The sequence below is a fragment of the Anolis sagrei genome, chromosome 6 (genome assembly GCF_037176765.1).
Source record: "Anolis sagrei isolate rAnoSag1 chromosome 6, rAnoSag1.mat, whole genome shotgun sequence".
In the NCBI taxonomy this organism is placed as follows: domain Eukaryota; kingdom Metazoa; phylum Chordata; class Lepidosauria; order Squamata; family Dactyloidae; genus Anolis; species Anolis sagrei.
The window spans coordinates 69,183,473-69,200,822 of record NC_090026.1 but is presented as its reverse complement, the minus strand read 5'-3'; the positions used below and the strand labels follow the sequence as shown (position 1 = coordinate 69,200,822).

Sequence of the window (17,350 nt, the reverse complement as noted above, 5' to 3'; positions counted from 1 at the left end):
TACATAGTCTGAATATTTTATACTTGGGTGTTCAGTCAGGAAGCGTTAGCTACTGAAATGTGTAATACGACGTACATGGTAAATTTCTTGTTAACCTCGAACAGTTTAAAGCCTCCTCCCCAGCGCTTTCTAATTCTTCAGTCTTCTAATTTTATTTTTCACGGTTTTATACGTTTGTGCGCATGCAAGATAAGAGTGCAGTTGGTCTTGCCATAAACAATGGCATGAAATAGAAAAAAAAATAGGAGATCAAACTTTCAGGACACCGAAACACTACCAGCACAACAAAAAGAAACAGTAATGGGAAGGAAAGGGTTACCTTTCTGACCACCGCACCTGTAAATAAAATCATAGTCCTTTTTGAGAAAAAAAGTTTAGTCTTTTAAAAGAAAGCCACAGTCTTGTTAGGATGATCGAATATTAGGGCTACAGATTATAGTGAGTGTTTTGGCTTGGATGAATCGCTGTTTGTCTCTCCTTATTTATTTGGTATCGAGTATTTGTCAATGTCATTTCATATCTGCAGAAAATTCATATGTTATATGGAAGTATATATATATGTGTAGGAGAGAGTGGTGAAGGTCACATGACTGTTTCATCCTATTTGGTGGAGCTGCTTTACTTTTTTCTCTTCCCCCTTGCTTTTGGTGATGGCTGGGAGTGCAGAAGTTGATTGACAGATGCATGCCAGAAACCCCCATTCTCGTTTTCAAAGGCTACATATGATGGATTGCGATCTTGCAGCTCAGCAGGACACAGGGACCATGCAAGCTGTAATTGGTCAGGTATGGAGTCAGCCATTTCTCAACTCCCCTTTTATCCCCCCCCCCCCCACAAGAGACTAACCATATGATTCACATAATTCATATTTACAGTACCATCTTTCTGTCTGTAGCTTCAGCTGCAAGTAACTGCGGAGGCAGAAAGTGGAGAGTGGGGGGGGGGAGCAACAAAAGGCCACATTAATCTGGCCAGAGGCATAAGTGGTTAAAAATGTCATTCTGTGCTTTTTTTTAAAAAAAATCCCATTGCGATTTTTTAAGCTTCGTGTTTGGGGCTCAAATACATGCAAGTAAAACAAACAAAGTGTAAAGAAAGTGCTTGTAATGTTTACACGGGGAGTTGTGGTGTCTGTTTTCTGTATTCGTTGCGGATCGACAGTATTCTTTTGGCATGTAGCATGTGGATTTTTCTTTCTTCTTTCTCCCTAACCCAGATATAATGTGTGATTTCAGCTGGGTAAATGTAGGAGCCCTGGCTGCGGCTGCAGAGGGGCAGCTTGCAAATTAAACACACGGCCACCATCTGAAAGGTCCAGGTGGTCCGCTCCTGTTTCCGAATGCAATCCAGCACAACAGCTCTAATAAACAGCTCTGTTTAGTTCTCCCTGCGCTGTATCCAGGGAGGTGAAGCTGGTCTGGGGCTGCTGTGATGAAATGCCAGAAGGACATCTCTCAGAGGCCTCACAAGCTGCTTTTGAGAGCTTTTCCGCTTTGCCGTCTTTGTCTTCCAAATGGGTCAGTGTGAGTCCTTCTCTTGATGTTTCATTTGGTTCATTTGTCATTTCTTTTTTTCCCTGAGAAGTGTGCGTCGTCTCTGTGTATCTGTGTTTTTACACCTACCGTTCGGCTTAGTGTTGCCTTCCCAGATGTGATTTCTTTTTGTAAAAAAAAATCATTGTCTTTTCATCTGGCTCCAAATTATTACGGAAAGTGATGAGAGAGACCTGCTGCAGTTAGGAGAGGCCAGTTTTCTTCGATGGGAGCAGCAAATGGGAGAGGGTTGAGGGGTGTCCTTTGCATTTGCCCACAAAATGTGAAGCACTCTGCACCTGCTCATTAACTACTGACAAGCCTCAGCGAGAGATAAAAGACATTTAGGGATCCTTTAAAAGTTTGTATTCCTTATTTTTTAAAAAAGGAGCTGAAATTAATGCTGCTAAAACTAACAGTTCTGTATTTGTATCCAAAGCAGTGGGATGAAAGGGGAAGAAAACAGGCATTTTTAAACTTGTTACAGCGAAATGGAGAACTCACAAAACACATGGTTTATTAATACCAGCATCTTCAGTAATGCATTTGAAACAGAGAATGTAGCATCATATTTACTACAGCCTTACACGGCTGTAAATGTTGTTAAAAATAGATTTTTTAATATCAAAACCATCATGTACCTTTAAAAGCAGCATGGAAGTATGTGCAATGTTTAAGTTTTGATGTATTGTAAATGTGTTCATCACACACACACTCTCAGCTGAACACGTTTACAATACATTAAAATACATATATAGCAAGCACTAAAACAGTGTTATCTTTGTTGTTTACATATTTGCATAGCCAACTTTTAAACAAAACTTTGAGAGGGAAGGTGCAAGCACTGTTGATGCTTGTGAGATCATCCTTAATGCAACTATTTCTGAGCATATGCAAAAGTTTAAACTATTTTACATTTGTAATTAAAAAATAACAATAACAAAGCATGCCGGATACTTCACTATTTTTGTTTTCAATGAATTCAAGGTAGGCTAAATTACTCTGAACATAGCTGTATTGATTTTTAAATCCAAACACTTACAAGAAAGCATGAGAGTTTTGAGCCATACAAGGATTTGATGTAATATGTATCGGTCACTCGCTTTATTACTTGTTAGGTAACATAATTGGTGTACCTAATCAAATGAATTTTCTATTTAGCATATATGAATATAAAACTTTTATTATACAAATATACATAGATGCAAGGATACCTTGGTAGCACTGGTTATTTTAATTTCTTTTAAAAACAGAAGAAGATAAACAGCAATAGTAAAAGTTGAGATTTTGTTCTCTCCTTGGTGTTGTGTGGAAATGTTACAGGTATTTGAAAGCATAACATACATAAAAAGCAACTATTGTGTAAACAAATACAGAAAATAATGGTGTTAATTTCCTGGAGAACTACAGTTACACAGGTAGCATTGGAAGTGAGTGGCTGTTGTGTTATATGGTTCACATACTGCAAGGTGTGACTTAAAATTAAACATGCATACTTAAATAGTGGAAGTCAGTAAAACAAAGCTTTCATGATTTATCTATTTTTTAACTAAATGTTTCTTTCGAAAATTGAAATATCTGTGGCAGTAAAAAAAGTGTGTTCTAATATTTTGCCCATGTTCCTAAGCATATGAAACTTTCGGGGGAAACAAGTATGATCCTAAAAGCTGTGATCAATAATCTCTGAGTGCAAAATAATTAGATTGTTCATCAAGCCGCAATCATCCAAGCAACTGTCACATTACTGTATGTGAACAGATACAGTCAGGAATGTCAAAACTGTGTGTAGTAGTGGCAGTAGAATAAAAAAAATACTTAACACTTATTTGTTACTCAAAATACAAATCTCAATAGAATGCAGGAGTGCAAACAACGGAAAGGACCAGTATTAAAAGGATCATCAGTTCAGGATGCTGCTTTATTTAATTAAAGGAATTTCCTGATCTTTTTACCTTGATACTTAGCTATCCCTAAGCACCACTTTCCAAATTGAATTGCACTGACAAGTGGCATTAGCTAGGAGAGAGAGCTGCAGTGCTAGCGGTGGTACCTAGAAACAGTGCAGACTGGGTTGGGAGGGACAACATTGTGTGTCCAACTTCCCTTGCCTTTTCTTTCTTCCACCAACCTCTCCTGAGCAAGGAATTAATTCCCCCGAATGCTCTGAAGAAAAACTACTTCCTCGCCAGGTTAAAATGTAGACGTTGTGATTTTTGAATCATTGCTGAAGAGTTTGAAATCCTTGACAGAGGAATAGATCTTGCCACAGTGCCTCTTATTATCCTAATGTTTTGTTTTTCAAAACCTTTTGAAATAGGTGAAAAGGATCCTGCCCTTTCTCCCAGCTAGCCAGGTCACCTAATTATTTTAATTGTATGTTATCTTTCAACTTTGCTCAGTCGTGGTCTTGGCAGAAACTTGCTCCCTTCCCCCTCGATCTTCCCCCAAGACCTGAGTTTGTGAGTGACAGGTCGGTTCATCAGTGTTACAGCCCTCCTGTTTTTGTCTCATCTCATGCAGACAGGTCACTGTGTCCAATCACCCTTCTGGCTCTCTTGTCCCTTGGGAAGCCAAAGCCAGCCTACCATCTTGATCCTCCGGCCTCGGGGCCCAAATCTTGCTGTACATTTGTCCATTTGCAGGCTTTTGCAAACATAATGGAATAGACGAGATTAGATGAACTGGTGAAAGAAAAGGATGGCACGGATTAGATAAAAATGATTCCCATCAAACAGGAATGGGTGTGTCAGTGTCTACTGTGTGTGTTTTCTTATTGACATACTTATTTATTTATCGTGTCATCCACAACCAGAACATTGTATTACATTTCTAACAGAACAAAACAAACAAACAAATTAAAAAAACACACACAAATTTTGCAAACTTGGTAGCTGATTAAGTGTCCTTTGACCAGTATCTGGCCACTTGGAGTGCCTCTGGTGTTGCCACAAGAAGGTCCACTTCTTACTGAAAGAGAGTGTGGATAGAAAACAAAAAGATACTGACTTGATATGCATTAGCAGCATTGTATGGGTTAAACAACTTTTTCATTTTAATCTCAAATGTCTTCTCTTTTACTTCTGTCCAGAAGATTAATATAGGAAACAAATCAATAGGGGATAACTAATCAGATTTGTAGTACACTACTACTACTGCTGCTGCTACTACTAATTTATTTTATTTATTTGTCGTGTCAGAGCAGCCAGTCCATTATATTACATTTCTAACAGAACAAAGCAAACAAACAGAAAAATACACAACTTGTGAGTTTGGTAGCTGGTTAAATGTCCTTTGACCAGTATCTGGCCACTTGGAGTGCTTCCGGTGTTGCTGCAAGAAGGTCCTCCATTGTGCATGTGGCAGGGCTCAGGTTGCATTGCAGCAGGTGGTCAGTGGTTTGCTCTTCTCTGCACTCGCATGTCGAGGATTCCACTTTGTAGCCCCATTTCTGAAGGTTGGCTCTGCATCTCGTGGTGCCAGAGCGCAGTCTGTTCAGTGCCTTCCAAGTCACCCAGTCTTCTGTGTGCCCAGGAGGGAGTCTCTCATTTGGTATCAGCCATTGGTTGAGGTGCTGGGTTTGAGCCTGCCACTTTTGGACTCTCACTTGCTGAGGTGTAGATCTTAGAAAACTATTTCTAGATTTAAGTCGTTGATGTGCTGGCTGATACCCAAACAGGGGATGAGCTGGAGATATCTCTGCCTTGGTCCTTTCACTATTGGCTGCTACTTCCCGGCAGATGTCAGGTGGTGCAATACCGGCTAAGCAGTGTAATTTCTCTAGTGGTGTGGGACGCAGACACCCTGTGATAATGCGGCAACTACTACTACTAATAATAAACTAAACTTTATTTATATCCCGCCCCCTCTCCCCAAAGGGACTTGGGGCAGCTTACAACAGTCAATAGATACAGAAAATAATATAGGCAATAGACAAAGAGCAATAACCAATTATCACTACATAAAATTTAAAAACATACTAATAAAAACATTAATAAACAACCGTTTAAAAGCTGTTTACCCTCTAAAAACAATATAAATGTAGACACCATTTAATCAGTCTGTTCCTCTTGTCAGAATATCCAGTATTATGTTCTAATAGTCAATTCAAATCCTCTCCAACAATTAAGTTATACTCAGTATTGCTGTGATGTGAAGTTGATAGTTATATATGAAATTCTTATATCATATGTGACTTATAAGATGGATTGCCAGCCCCGAGAGAGTTGGTTAGGTTTACTCAGAAGAAAATAATTGTACCTTTATTACCAAACCCAACATTTTGGCTTGGTAATACTAGAAGAACCAGTGTCTGGAGAGATGTTTGCCTACGTTCAGTTCTTCAAACACTAAAACGCTGATCTCTAAGATCTAAATAAAACATTTTTATGCACCTATACATATATAAATATCAAAACTTTTGCTTAAAACATTCATACTTCCCTTTGAATCTGGTTTAATATAGTAGTTGAAAGTACTTCATAACTTATTTCTCTCAATATGGATTTGTTCAACCTATTATTTTGATACAGCAATGAGATAGTTCACTTTTATGCCCTTCAGAGCAGATCTCCGAGGCCTCTTCCACACAGCTGAATCAAATCCCACATTTTCTGCTTTGAACTGGAATACATGAGTACGGATTCAGGTAACCCAGTTCAAAGCAGATATTGGGGGATTTTCTGCCTTGATATTGTGGGTTACATGGCTGTGTGGAAGAGCCCTGAGAAGTGATAGTGGGCAGGGAACTCCTAGGTCTCAGTCCATTTCTCCGTTTATAGACTACCCGATATTTCCAAGATGATAATTCCCTTTTCGATCAGTTCTTCTATTTTCTCCTTGATAGAAATAATTTGGGAAAACTATAAATACATTGACTGGTCTGAGGAAGGCATGTTCTTGCCAAGTTAAGCAAACATATTATCTACGAACACACATTTCATTTACACCTGAGATGTCATTAATGCAGTGGTTCTCAACCCGTGACTCCCCAGATGTTTTGACCTACAACTCCCAGAAATCCCAGGCAGTTTACTGGCTGTTAGGATATCTGGGAGCTGAAGGCCAAAACATCTGGGAACCCACAGGTTGAGAACCACTGCATTAATGCATCAAAATACATATGTACATGCACAGGATGAGGGAATCCTGCTACCCTATGCTTCCATTCCTATCTGGCAAAAGGGATTTCTGCTTGACTGACCATGTGAAATAGCCCTATGTTTACAAGGAAATGTGTAGTTATTGACTGAAGTCTACAACACAAGGCTTTTATATCCAGTGCTTTTGAACTGCCTTTAAAAAAGCATAAAAGAGGCACCAATATCAGAGGCATATTATTATTATTATTATTATTATTATTATTATTACATACATTTTTATCTCGCCCTTCTCTCCACAAGGGGACTCAGGGCAGCCTTACATAAGCATCCAATGGTGCTATCAACATATATACCAATAAAATTACAATTAGAACAATAAAATCCATTTAAAACATTATACAGATTCAACAAATAAATTCATTAACAATAAATTAACGTGCATTGTCGCAATGTCCAAAATTTTCTTTGATATTTTCGCTCCTCTCTAGCCGAAAGCCTGGTTCCAGAGCCAGGTCTTCAGGAGGGACGTGGCCAACCTGATGTCCTTAGGGAGGGAGTTCCACAGACGGGGGACCACTGCCGAGAAGGTCCTGTCTCTCGTCCCCACCAACCGCATTTGCGAAGGTGGTGGGATGGAGAGCAGGGCCTCTCTTAAGCTTCATGATGGTTCACAATGTCATCACATTGCAACCTTGATGACTTTTTTTGGATACTTTGTTCATGTTCCAAACAATACAATGTTATAGAAGTTGGTTTAAAATGTTTGTGTTTCTTTAGGAACCTAATACATATTTTAAAAAACAACAACATCATAGGTCCATTCCTTCTCTATTCTGTTTAATTTTCATGTGTTTTTTTAAAAAAATCTCATAGTCATGCTTTGGTTATGATTAGGAAGACTTCTTTCTCACTGCTGATATTTACCAGGACAAGGTCAACACATTCTGTTGCAAATGCATTTATCTCCTCCGCAAATAATCTGTCCTTGTTTATCTTGCCTGAAGTTTTAATTCTGTTTCTACCCAATTTTCATTTTCCATTACATGTAGCTCACCCATGTTACCGTGATTGTGTTTATTGTAATTTTATATTGCTACTAGCCGTCCCCTGCCACACGTTGCTGTGGCCCACATGGGGGTTCTGTGTGAGAGGTTTGGCCCAATTCTATTGTTGGTGGGGTTCAGAATGCTCTGTTATTGTAGGTGAACTATAAATCCCAGCAACTACAACTCCCAAATGTCAAGAGTCTATTTTCCCCAAACTCCACATTTGGGCATATTGAGTATTTGTGTAGAGTATTTGAGTCCATCATTGTTTGAGTCCACAGTGATCTCTGGATGTAGGTGAACTACAACTCCAAAACCAAAGGACACTGCCCCACCAAACCCTTCCAGCATTTTCCGTTGGTCATGGGAGAACTGTGTGCCAAGTTTGGTTCAATTCCATCGTTGGTGGGGTTCAGAATGCTCTTTGATTGTAGGTAAACTATAAATCTCAACAACTACAACTCCCAAATGACAAAATCAATTTTTTGAGTGCAGGACATACATTGGATTGTTAGGTGTCTTGTGTCCAAATTTGGTGTCAAATCGTTCAGTGGTTTTTGAGTTCTGTTAATCCCACAAACGAACATTACATTTTTATTTATATAGATTTTATCTTTTGTTTTATGTAATTGTGTTATTATTGTTTATTATTTGCATTTTCAGTTTTGTTTTATTTCATGTAATTGTTGTTTTGGGCTTGGCCTCATGTAAGCTGCGCCGAGTCCCCATCGGGGAGATGGAGCGGGGTACAAAAAAGTGTATTATTATTATTATTATTATTATTATTGTTGTTGTTGTTGTTGTACTGATCCATTTAGTTTTCTTGGCAAGGATACTGGGGTGGTTTGCCATTGCCTTCCCCAGGGATCACGCTTGGTCTGACCTCTCTGCCACGACCGTCCTGTCTTGGGTGGCCCTTCACGGTCTCGCTCATGACATCATTGAGGTGCTCAAGCTCCAGCGCCACAACAAGGCGGTGATCCTTTGCTGGAGTCAGTCCAGTCCTGGACTTTGCAAGGTCAGTCCAGTCCTAGAAGTGACTGGACTGACCTTGAAGGAGCTGGGGGTGGTGACGGCCGACAGGGAGCTCTGGCGTGGGCTGGTCCATGAGGTCACGAAAAGTCGGAGACGACTGAACGAATGAACAACAACAACATTATTATTATTTGAGATGAAATGATACTCACTCCAGTCAAATTAAAATATAGAAATACATTAAATAACTAATAATTTGATGCCCATAGATCCCCATTTTTCTTAAGTGAATCCTAAGTTTAGCTATTCTTTGAAAAACTCTGTGTTAAAAACGTGTGGGTATGTGCGTGTTTTATCTGTGCGTCATCATAAGGGATAGTTATAGACAGATACAAGTTGAATGATGTTTTGAGTACAGCCAGAACAGTGTAAGCAATATTATGTCTAAAAAAATTCCTTTCATATTTATGAATACCTTTGTACTTTGAAAATAAAGTATTTCTGAAGGAAAACATTTTCCGTTTCTCCGACATGCTCCCCCTTTCCCTGAAATTATTATTGAAAGAAGATGCAGGAATGTCGCAATAATATTTTACAATATAAATGTTTGGTGTAGAAGAATTTTTCTATCTAGTTGAATTAGTCTATGTAATTCTTTGGTTCTTGTCCTAGATTCCAGCTCAAGAATGCTTTTACTCTGAGCCTTTTCTTTTTAAAGAAGGGTTTATTTTTTATATTAAAAATCTACTTTGCTATTCTATGTAAATAGTTTTCTGCGCATAACATTAACTGACAGTAGACTTCTGCAAATGCATTTATTTCTACTTAGACTTAAGACCTGTTGTCTTTTGTTATCCTACTTGGTATTTAATTTTGTGTCCAATACAACTGGTGGTAATTGAAGCCAATTAGGAGGTCATACTGTTGTTTTTTTAAAAAGAAAAGCATTAAAATATTATTATTTTAACTCTTAGGGTGAAAATACAATGCTTGCTTATGTGACCTTTAAATTGTTGGCCATGTTTCAGTCTTTCAGGGGTATAGATGTTTATCTTCAGGCAACACATTTACATTCAAGTGCTTTTTCTGTGGTTACTAGATTCCTTCCTGATAAGCTAAATACCAGCCTAGGCTACTATTTCTGTGTATAGTACATGGGAGAGACATTTATCTTATAAAGATCTGTAGCTGCAACAAGGCTAAAAAACAAAACAAGAACAAGAACAAGACAATAATCATCTTGATCCGTCTCAATCTCAGACAGATGAAAATAAAAATGTCTCCCAAAAATTAAAGTTAAATAGGCATTAACATTTTTTCTATGCAAAAATAAGCATAGATGGAAATGGAGTCAAATGTTTGTGTTGAATATATTTTAGGAAAAACAGTTTTCTAATTTCCCTGTTGCCTATGTTATCATTAGAAGCCCCATGTTGATTGATTTTTTTTGTGTAAAAAAATAATATCCAAAAAGTCCTTGCAAGTAGGAAGCTAGCATAAGGGAAAGCACTACACTAACATCCCCCCCCCCCCCCCGCCTCCAATGTTAGGAGTGCCTGGTGGCACAGTGGGTTAAAAGGCTGAGCTGCTGAACTTGCTGACCGTAAGGTTGGTTCAAATCCAGGGATCAGGGTGAACTCCCGCTGTTAGGTCCAGCTTCTGCTAACTTAGCAGTTTGAAAAAATGCAAATATGAGTAGATCAGTAGGTACCGCTTCTGCAAGAAAGTAATGGTGCTCCATGCAGTCATGCTGGCCACATGACCTTGAAGGCATCTTCAGACAGTGCCGGCTCTTCAGCTTAGAAATGGAGATGAGCACCCCCCCCCCCCCCCAGAGTCGGACATGACTAGACTTAATGTCAGGGGAAATCTTTACCTTTACCTTTACTGTATGTTAATTGTACTATTGGGAACATATCATAATGTGATCCCTAATCTGAAATCTGGAAAGGTGCAGTTAACACCATCTGCATTTTGCAGCGTGTAATGGTATTACTCTGTGCGTCGCTGTGAGTCACCCCCAGGCTGAGAACAGCGGTATATAAGCACAGTAAATAAATAAATAAATAAATAATACTCTTTCCTGTCAACTTCAACTTATGTTTTTTATTTATCGTGTCAGAAGCGAATTGAGAACACAGTTATAATTTATAGAAAAACCACCAGCAAATTTAAAAACTGGGCATTATGCTAAATTTCCTTTGACTACAAGCTGGCCACTTGGAGTGCCTCTGGTGTGGCTGTAAAGAGGTCCTCCATTGTGCATGTGGCAGGGCTCAGATTGCATTGTAGTGATTGGTCTGTGGTTTGCTCTTCTCCACACTTGCATGTTGTGGACTCCACTTTGTAGCCCCATTTCTTAAGGTTACTTCTGCATCTCATGGTGCCAGAGCACAGTCTGTTCAGCACATTCGAAGTTGCCCAGTCTTCTGTGTGCACAGGGCGGAGTTTCTCATTCGTTATCAGTCACTGATTGAGGTTCCAGATTTTTACCCTGCCACTTTTGGACTCTCAATTGCTGAGATGTTCCTGCAAGTATCTCTGTAGATCTTTGGAACTTATTTCTGGATTTATTGGCTTGCTGGTTGATAACTGAACAGAGGATGGGCCAGAGATGTCAATGCCTTGCTCCTTTCAATACAGGCTGCTACTTCCCGATGGATGTCAGGTGGTGCAATACTGACTAAGCCAGTGGTTCTCAATCTGTGGGCCCCTAGATGTTTTGGCTTTCAGCTCCCAGAAAACCTAACAGTAGTAAACTTTCTCCAGTGGTGTAGGGCATAGACATCCTGTGATAATGCGGCATGTCTCATTAAGAACCACATTCACTGTTTTAACATTGTGAATGTGGTTCTTAATGGGCATGCATACTCAGCAGCAGAGTAGCAAAGCACAAGGGCAGATGTCTTCACTGTGTCTGGCTGTGATCCCCAGGTTGTACCAGTCAGCTTTCATATGATGTTATTTTTAGCATTTTTGCTTGATATTCAAGCTGTGCTTCTTGTAAATCAGAGCATGGTCCAGAGGAACTCCCGGGTATCTTGGTGTGCTGCAATGCTCCAGTGGGATTGCTTCCCAAGTAACCCTCAGAGCTCGAGGTGCTTATCTGTTCTTAAGATGAAAAACACGTGTCTGCATTTTAGATGGATTAGGAATCAGTTGGTTTTCCTTGTAATAGGCAGTAAGAGCACCTAAAACTTTGGAGAGCTTTTTTTCAACCCTTTCAAAGCTTCCTGCTTGAGCAGTGATGGCACGATCATCGGCATAGATGAAACTCTGTGTCCCTTCTAGCATTTGTGTAAATGTTAAACATTGATGGAACAAGCATACTCTCCTGAGGCAGGCTGTTCTTCTGTTTTCGCCATCTGCTTCTCTGATCCTGGAAGTAACTTATGGTGACCCTATGAATGAGAGACCCCCCCCCCCCCCAAGAGCTCTGTTAATCAACTTGTAAACTCAGGCCTATGGCATCCTTAGTAGAATTTGTAGACCTGGCCAAAGGGTTGTCTAATGGCTAGTCTTTCTAGTGTGTGAATATGCTTTCGTGAAGGCTTATACAAGATTGGCATTGAGTTGAGGCTGGGTTGCACACAACCATATCATGATTTACTGGAGCATCATTCAGTTGTGGGAACAGGTCGTAGGAGCAAAATGATCACGGATATATGCCCAATTTCAGTAGGAATTAGTAGTTTGAATTCCATGTCATGCCTAGTGGCTTCCAGGCTATTGGGTCAGTGAATCTTCTGGTTTCAGTTTAAACCTTATAGGTGACCCAAAATATCAAACCCATTTTAACAATCAGTTCAGCACCATGGATAGTGCCTATAAAAATCAACCTCAAATGGTACCAGTAGATAAGCTGCCACCACCCAATGAATATTTTCCCCACACTGCAAGTCAAGTCTTAATGACATTTATACATTTTTTTTTGTATTGGAAAATAAATATTGATCTTGTATATAAACAGTGACATGACAATTGAAGAAATGCAATGTATAGTTTGACATATTACTTTTGAAAGTAATAGCATTGCTTAGATGAAGTTGCTCACCAAATGTAACACCCCAGACCATGTCATTATGTTGGGAATTTAGGCAGACTTGCTACTGAAACTAGAGATGATAATTTCCAAGTACTTATTCCAAATATTGGGCTTTCTAAACACATGAAGAAATTGTCGGATTTGACTATACTATGTTCTAATAATGCAGTGATTCTCAACCTGTGAGTCCCCAGATGTTTTGGCCTTCAATTCCCAGAAACCCTAACAGCTGGTAAACTGGCTGGGATTTCTGGGAGTTGTAGGCCAAAACAACTGGAGACCCACAGGTTGAGAACCACTGAAATAATGTATATTGTGACACCATTCTAGACAACTGCTTACAGATAGCCTAGCCCATATCACATTCTTATTTATTTATTTGTTTATTTACACCTTTTATATTCCACCCTTCTCACCCTGCAGGGGACTCAGGGTGGATTACAGTGTACATATATATGGCAAACATTCAATACCAATTTTTGACATAAAACCATATACAGACATACACAGAGGCTATTTAACTTTTTCTGGCCACCAGAGGAGCTGTCGCTTTCATCGTCCATCTGCGACGCTGATGAAGCACTTCCACATTCGCCGCATACTTCCCCACTGGAATGCTTTGCTGGAGTCTTCTTTATGGCCTCATAAATCAGTTAATTTAACCTCCCCACACTTTAAGGTGGTACCTAATTTTCCTACTTGACAGATGCAACTGTCTTTCGGGTTGCAAAGGTCGACAACAGGCTACACACAATTGGTTGGAAACCCACTCCAACCTGGGCTGGCTTCGAACTCATGACCTTTTGGTCAGAGTGATCTTAATGCAGCTGATACTCAGCCAGCTGTGCCACAATCTTAGAAGTTCTATTCAGTCTGTAGAGATGCTCCAAAATAAACAGAGTCTTAATAATATGGTAATCTGTATAATGCCAATCATTTTTTTTAATTTGTAGGGACCAGAAACACTCTTTTTGAAATATATGCGGTGGCATGCAAGATTTTTCACCAAGCATTATATAGATCACCATCTTACAAGATCTGGAAAAATTATTTTGGATGGCCAGTAGTTGGGAGTCTGCAAGTTACAGTCTCCAAAAGTAATCTTTTCAAGTTCTGACTCTCATTCAGGCATTTTCAGAATGGATGATCATGAGTCTTCACAGCCTATACACAAGTGTGTCCCCTGATTGAATACATTTAATTAGCAATGAATGTGAGGCATCATCAATTATAAGACAATTAGCAACAATTTATGTTGTATTCAATGCCTTTTATTTACAAATTAAGGACATTAAAATGGTAAGGTTCATTCATATCATATATTTTAGGGATCTTAGGGCCTTAGTTACATTTGATATGGCTTCAGGTTCTTTGAAAATAGCTGACAGGAAATCTAGTTTGATAGGACCATTTCTTCTTCTTTTTTAAAAAAGGACAGATTAGCTATTGATATTTGCCAATGATTCTCTGTTGACTGATACTGCTGCTCCATATGAGAGTTTTATCTAACAGTTGTATCAAAAGATCAAGGGAATGTTCTCTAGAGGGTGAAAAGCTAAGAACGCCAATACTAAAGATTTATTTCTTTGAATCAAATGTATAAATTGATAACTTTCCTACATAATAAAAATGTCATTGAAGCAAAAAGAATTCCTTTTTGTTAGTTATCTTCTGTTATTCATGTATTTAGTGTACATTCTAATATGTACATTAACAGAATTAACTTTAATGTAATCCTAATATACATTCTCGGTCATGCAATGGCTCAATCCTTGGTGTTTTTTTTACACTCATAGTATTATTATTTTAAGTGCATTTTTCTCTGTTCATTTTAATGATCAGTTGTTTTAAAATGTGATATTAATTGTCTCACATTTCCTTTTTATATACTTATTTATTTATTTATTTATTTATTTGCTGCATTTGTTGACCGCCGTTCTCAGCCCTAGGGCGACTCACGGCGGTGTACAACATATAAAAGACAATTTACAATAAAGCAATAACGAAAAATCAACATATCACTAATACACAATAATATAATTGCACTAAAATAATCCGCTCCGTCTTATCGTAGAATCATAACCAATCTCGTAATCCATATTCCGTTCCAATTGTCATTACCAGTTAATGTAGCACTCAGTTAAATGCCTTCTCAAATAGCCATGTCTTTAGGCTCTTACGGAAAGACATAAGGGAGGGCGCCTGTCTGATGTCAACAGGGAGGGTGTTCCACAGCCGGGGGGCCACCACCGAGAAGGCCCTCTCTCTCGTCTCCGCCAGACGTGCCTGTAAAGCAGGCGGGATCGAGAGAAGGGCCTCCCCAGACGATCTCAAGGCCCTCGGCGCTGAACCTGGAGGCCCAGGTATCTGTGGTGGCCAGGAGGGCCATTGCACAATTTAAACTTGTACACCAACTGAGCCCATTCCTTGAGAAGCCAGAACTGGCCAAGGTGGTACATGCCTTAGTTACATCCTGTCTAGGTTACTGTAATGCGTTCTACATGGGGCTGCCTCTGAAGAGTGCTTGGAAACTTATATACTTATGCTCATAAAACTCATATATGCAGACTTTCCTGACATAATATTAGCATTGCTATCAACAACTAAGTTCATTTCCACATCAAAATTCCAGCATTTATTAAAGGGATAAAATTTACATAGATTCTTATGTGGTTCAGAATATTTATACACACATTTCAACCCCCCCCCCCCCCAGAAATTTTTCAGGTTAAAAAAAATAAACCTGGTTTACTCATGAATTTTAACTGGTTAACCAAATCCCCATGCTAAGTCTATGAGACGCAAAAAATTAAGAGTCCCTCCAGAACTGCAAGCACTATCTCAAGCAAATATTGACAATTTATTCACACTGTCATTACTTGCAGCAATAGCCGAAGTAGCGAAGCAACCAAGTTGGGGGGGGGGGGGGGAGAGTGTTGAATGCTCTCATTAAGGAGGCCAGACTTGGTGGAGGTGGTTGACAAGGGTGGAGCTGCAGGCTATTGAAGGCTGCTCTGCCCCTGCTGTGCTCTTGGCTTCAGCTTGAGCTAAGAGGCAGGTTTCAACTCCCCCCCCCCCCAAAAATTTCCACCCCCCCCCCCGAAATTTTCAAAACTCCCCCCCCCCCAAATTTTCAACCCTTTCCGAAATTTTTTTCTGGCTACGGCCCTGTTCCATTCTGTCCCCCCAATGCTGTTTAACATATACATGAACCCGCTGGGAGAGGTTATCTGGAATTTTGGAGTATGGTTCCACCTGTATGCAGATGACACCCAACTCAACTACTCCTTTCCACCTAATGCCAATGAATGTGTCCTGAACCAGTCCCTGTCATCAGTAATGGACTGAATGAAGGCAAACAAATTGAAACTTAATCCAGACAAGACAGAAGTTCTCCTGGTCTGTTGGAAGGCAAATCAGGAAATATTGATTCAACCTGTGTTGGATGGGGTCACACTCCTGCTGAAGACACAGGTTCACAGTTTAGGGGGCTTCCTGGACTCGGCGCTGAACCTGGAGGCCCAGGTATCTGTGGTGGCCAGGAGGGCCATTGCACAATTTAAACTTGTACACCAACTGAGCCCATTCCTTGAGAAGCCAGAACTGGCCATGGTGGTACATGCCTTAGTTACATCCTGTCTGGGTTACTGTAATGCGTTCTACATGGGGCTGGCTCTGAAGAGTGCTTGGAAACTTCAGCTGGTCCAAACAGCAACAGAAAAGTTGCTAACTGGGGTTGGCTTCAGGGAGCAGACAACCCCCTGTTGCAGCAGATCGACTGGCTACCAGTAGCAATATTTTTACTGTATGTTAATGACAAAGCATAATGTCAGAGTGTACATTATTTTTTCTTCCCCGAAGATTGCTCCACAGAGGCCTCAAGAAGCGATTTATTCAATTTGTTTCCTCACCTGCACATTCAGATCCCTTTGATCTTTTAACAAAGAATGCAGGAAATGTCAGTTATTCAACTGAATTAGATATCATTACCCAGACGTTTGAGTACAACAATAAGGTATTATGAGAGATCAGTACTTCTGGAGTGAACCAAAGACTCCCTACTGCTGTTTTAGTGGAACGCACTCGTGTCAAGCTTTGGGACATATATAGTTCAGTTCAGTAGAGCAGTTCCACAGTGTCTTTCTTTTTTAAAAAAAAAATGGAGTCAAGGCATAGCAGGAGACATCTTATGTAGACAGAGGTCGTTTATAGATGTCTCCTTTTATAGAAGTAGGGGATTCAAACATGTGATAACTAAAAAGCCGAAGGTATTTATTTATTATTTATTTACTTTGCTTATATACCGCTGTATCTCAAGCCCGAAGGCGACTCACGGCGCTTCACAAACAGTAAAAACAGTAGAAACAGCAGTGGTTCCATACAACATATAACAATTGACTTAACACATTATCCATAAATTACCAATAAGCAATTACAATGCACAATTCTTACAAAAAACAACCGTACCCAATCTTCTCATCATCCAAGCGTAGTCCAGGTTCGTCGTCCATTGTTCCATTCCTATGTTCCATTACCAGATTGCACTAAATTACTCAAACGCCTGCACAAACATCCAGGTCTTCACCTTTTTGCGGAATACCATTAGAGATGGTGCTAGTCTAATGTCCGTAGGAAGGGCGTTCCACAGCCGAG

The 17,350-nt window shown here is 39.7% G+C and overlaps 1 protein-coding gene across 3 annotated transcripts in view; it reads left to right on the top strand.

Annotated features, from left to right (window-relative positions):
- Positions 1–605: 605 nt before the first annotated feature.
- The window catches only part of POU6F2 (POU class 6 homeobox 2), a 443,696-nt gene continuing 426,951 nt past the window's right edge, over positions 606–17,350 (top strand). For 2 of the 3 annotated variants that reach the window (XM_060781601.2, XM_060781599.2), the window contains exon 1: positions 606–785. In XM_060781601.2, the coding sequence (XP_060637584.2) occupies positions 681–785 (105 nt within the window). In that variant the 5' untranslated portion in view covers positions 606–680. Of the gene's footprint in view, positions 786–1,368; positions 1,518–17,350 lie in introns of those variants that run through there. The other variant, XM_060781600.2, reaches the window with a different exon arrangement.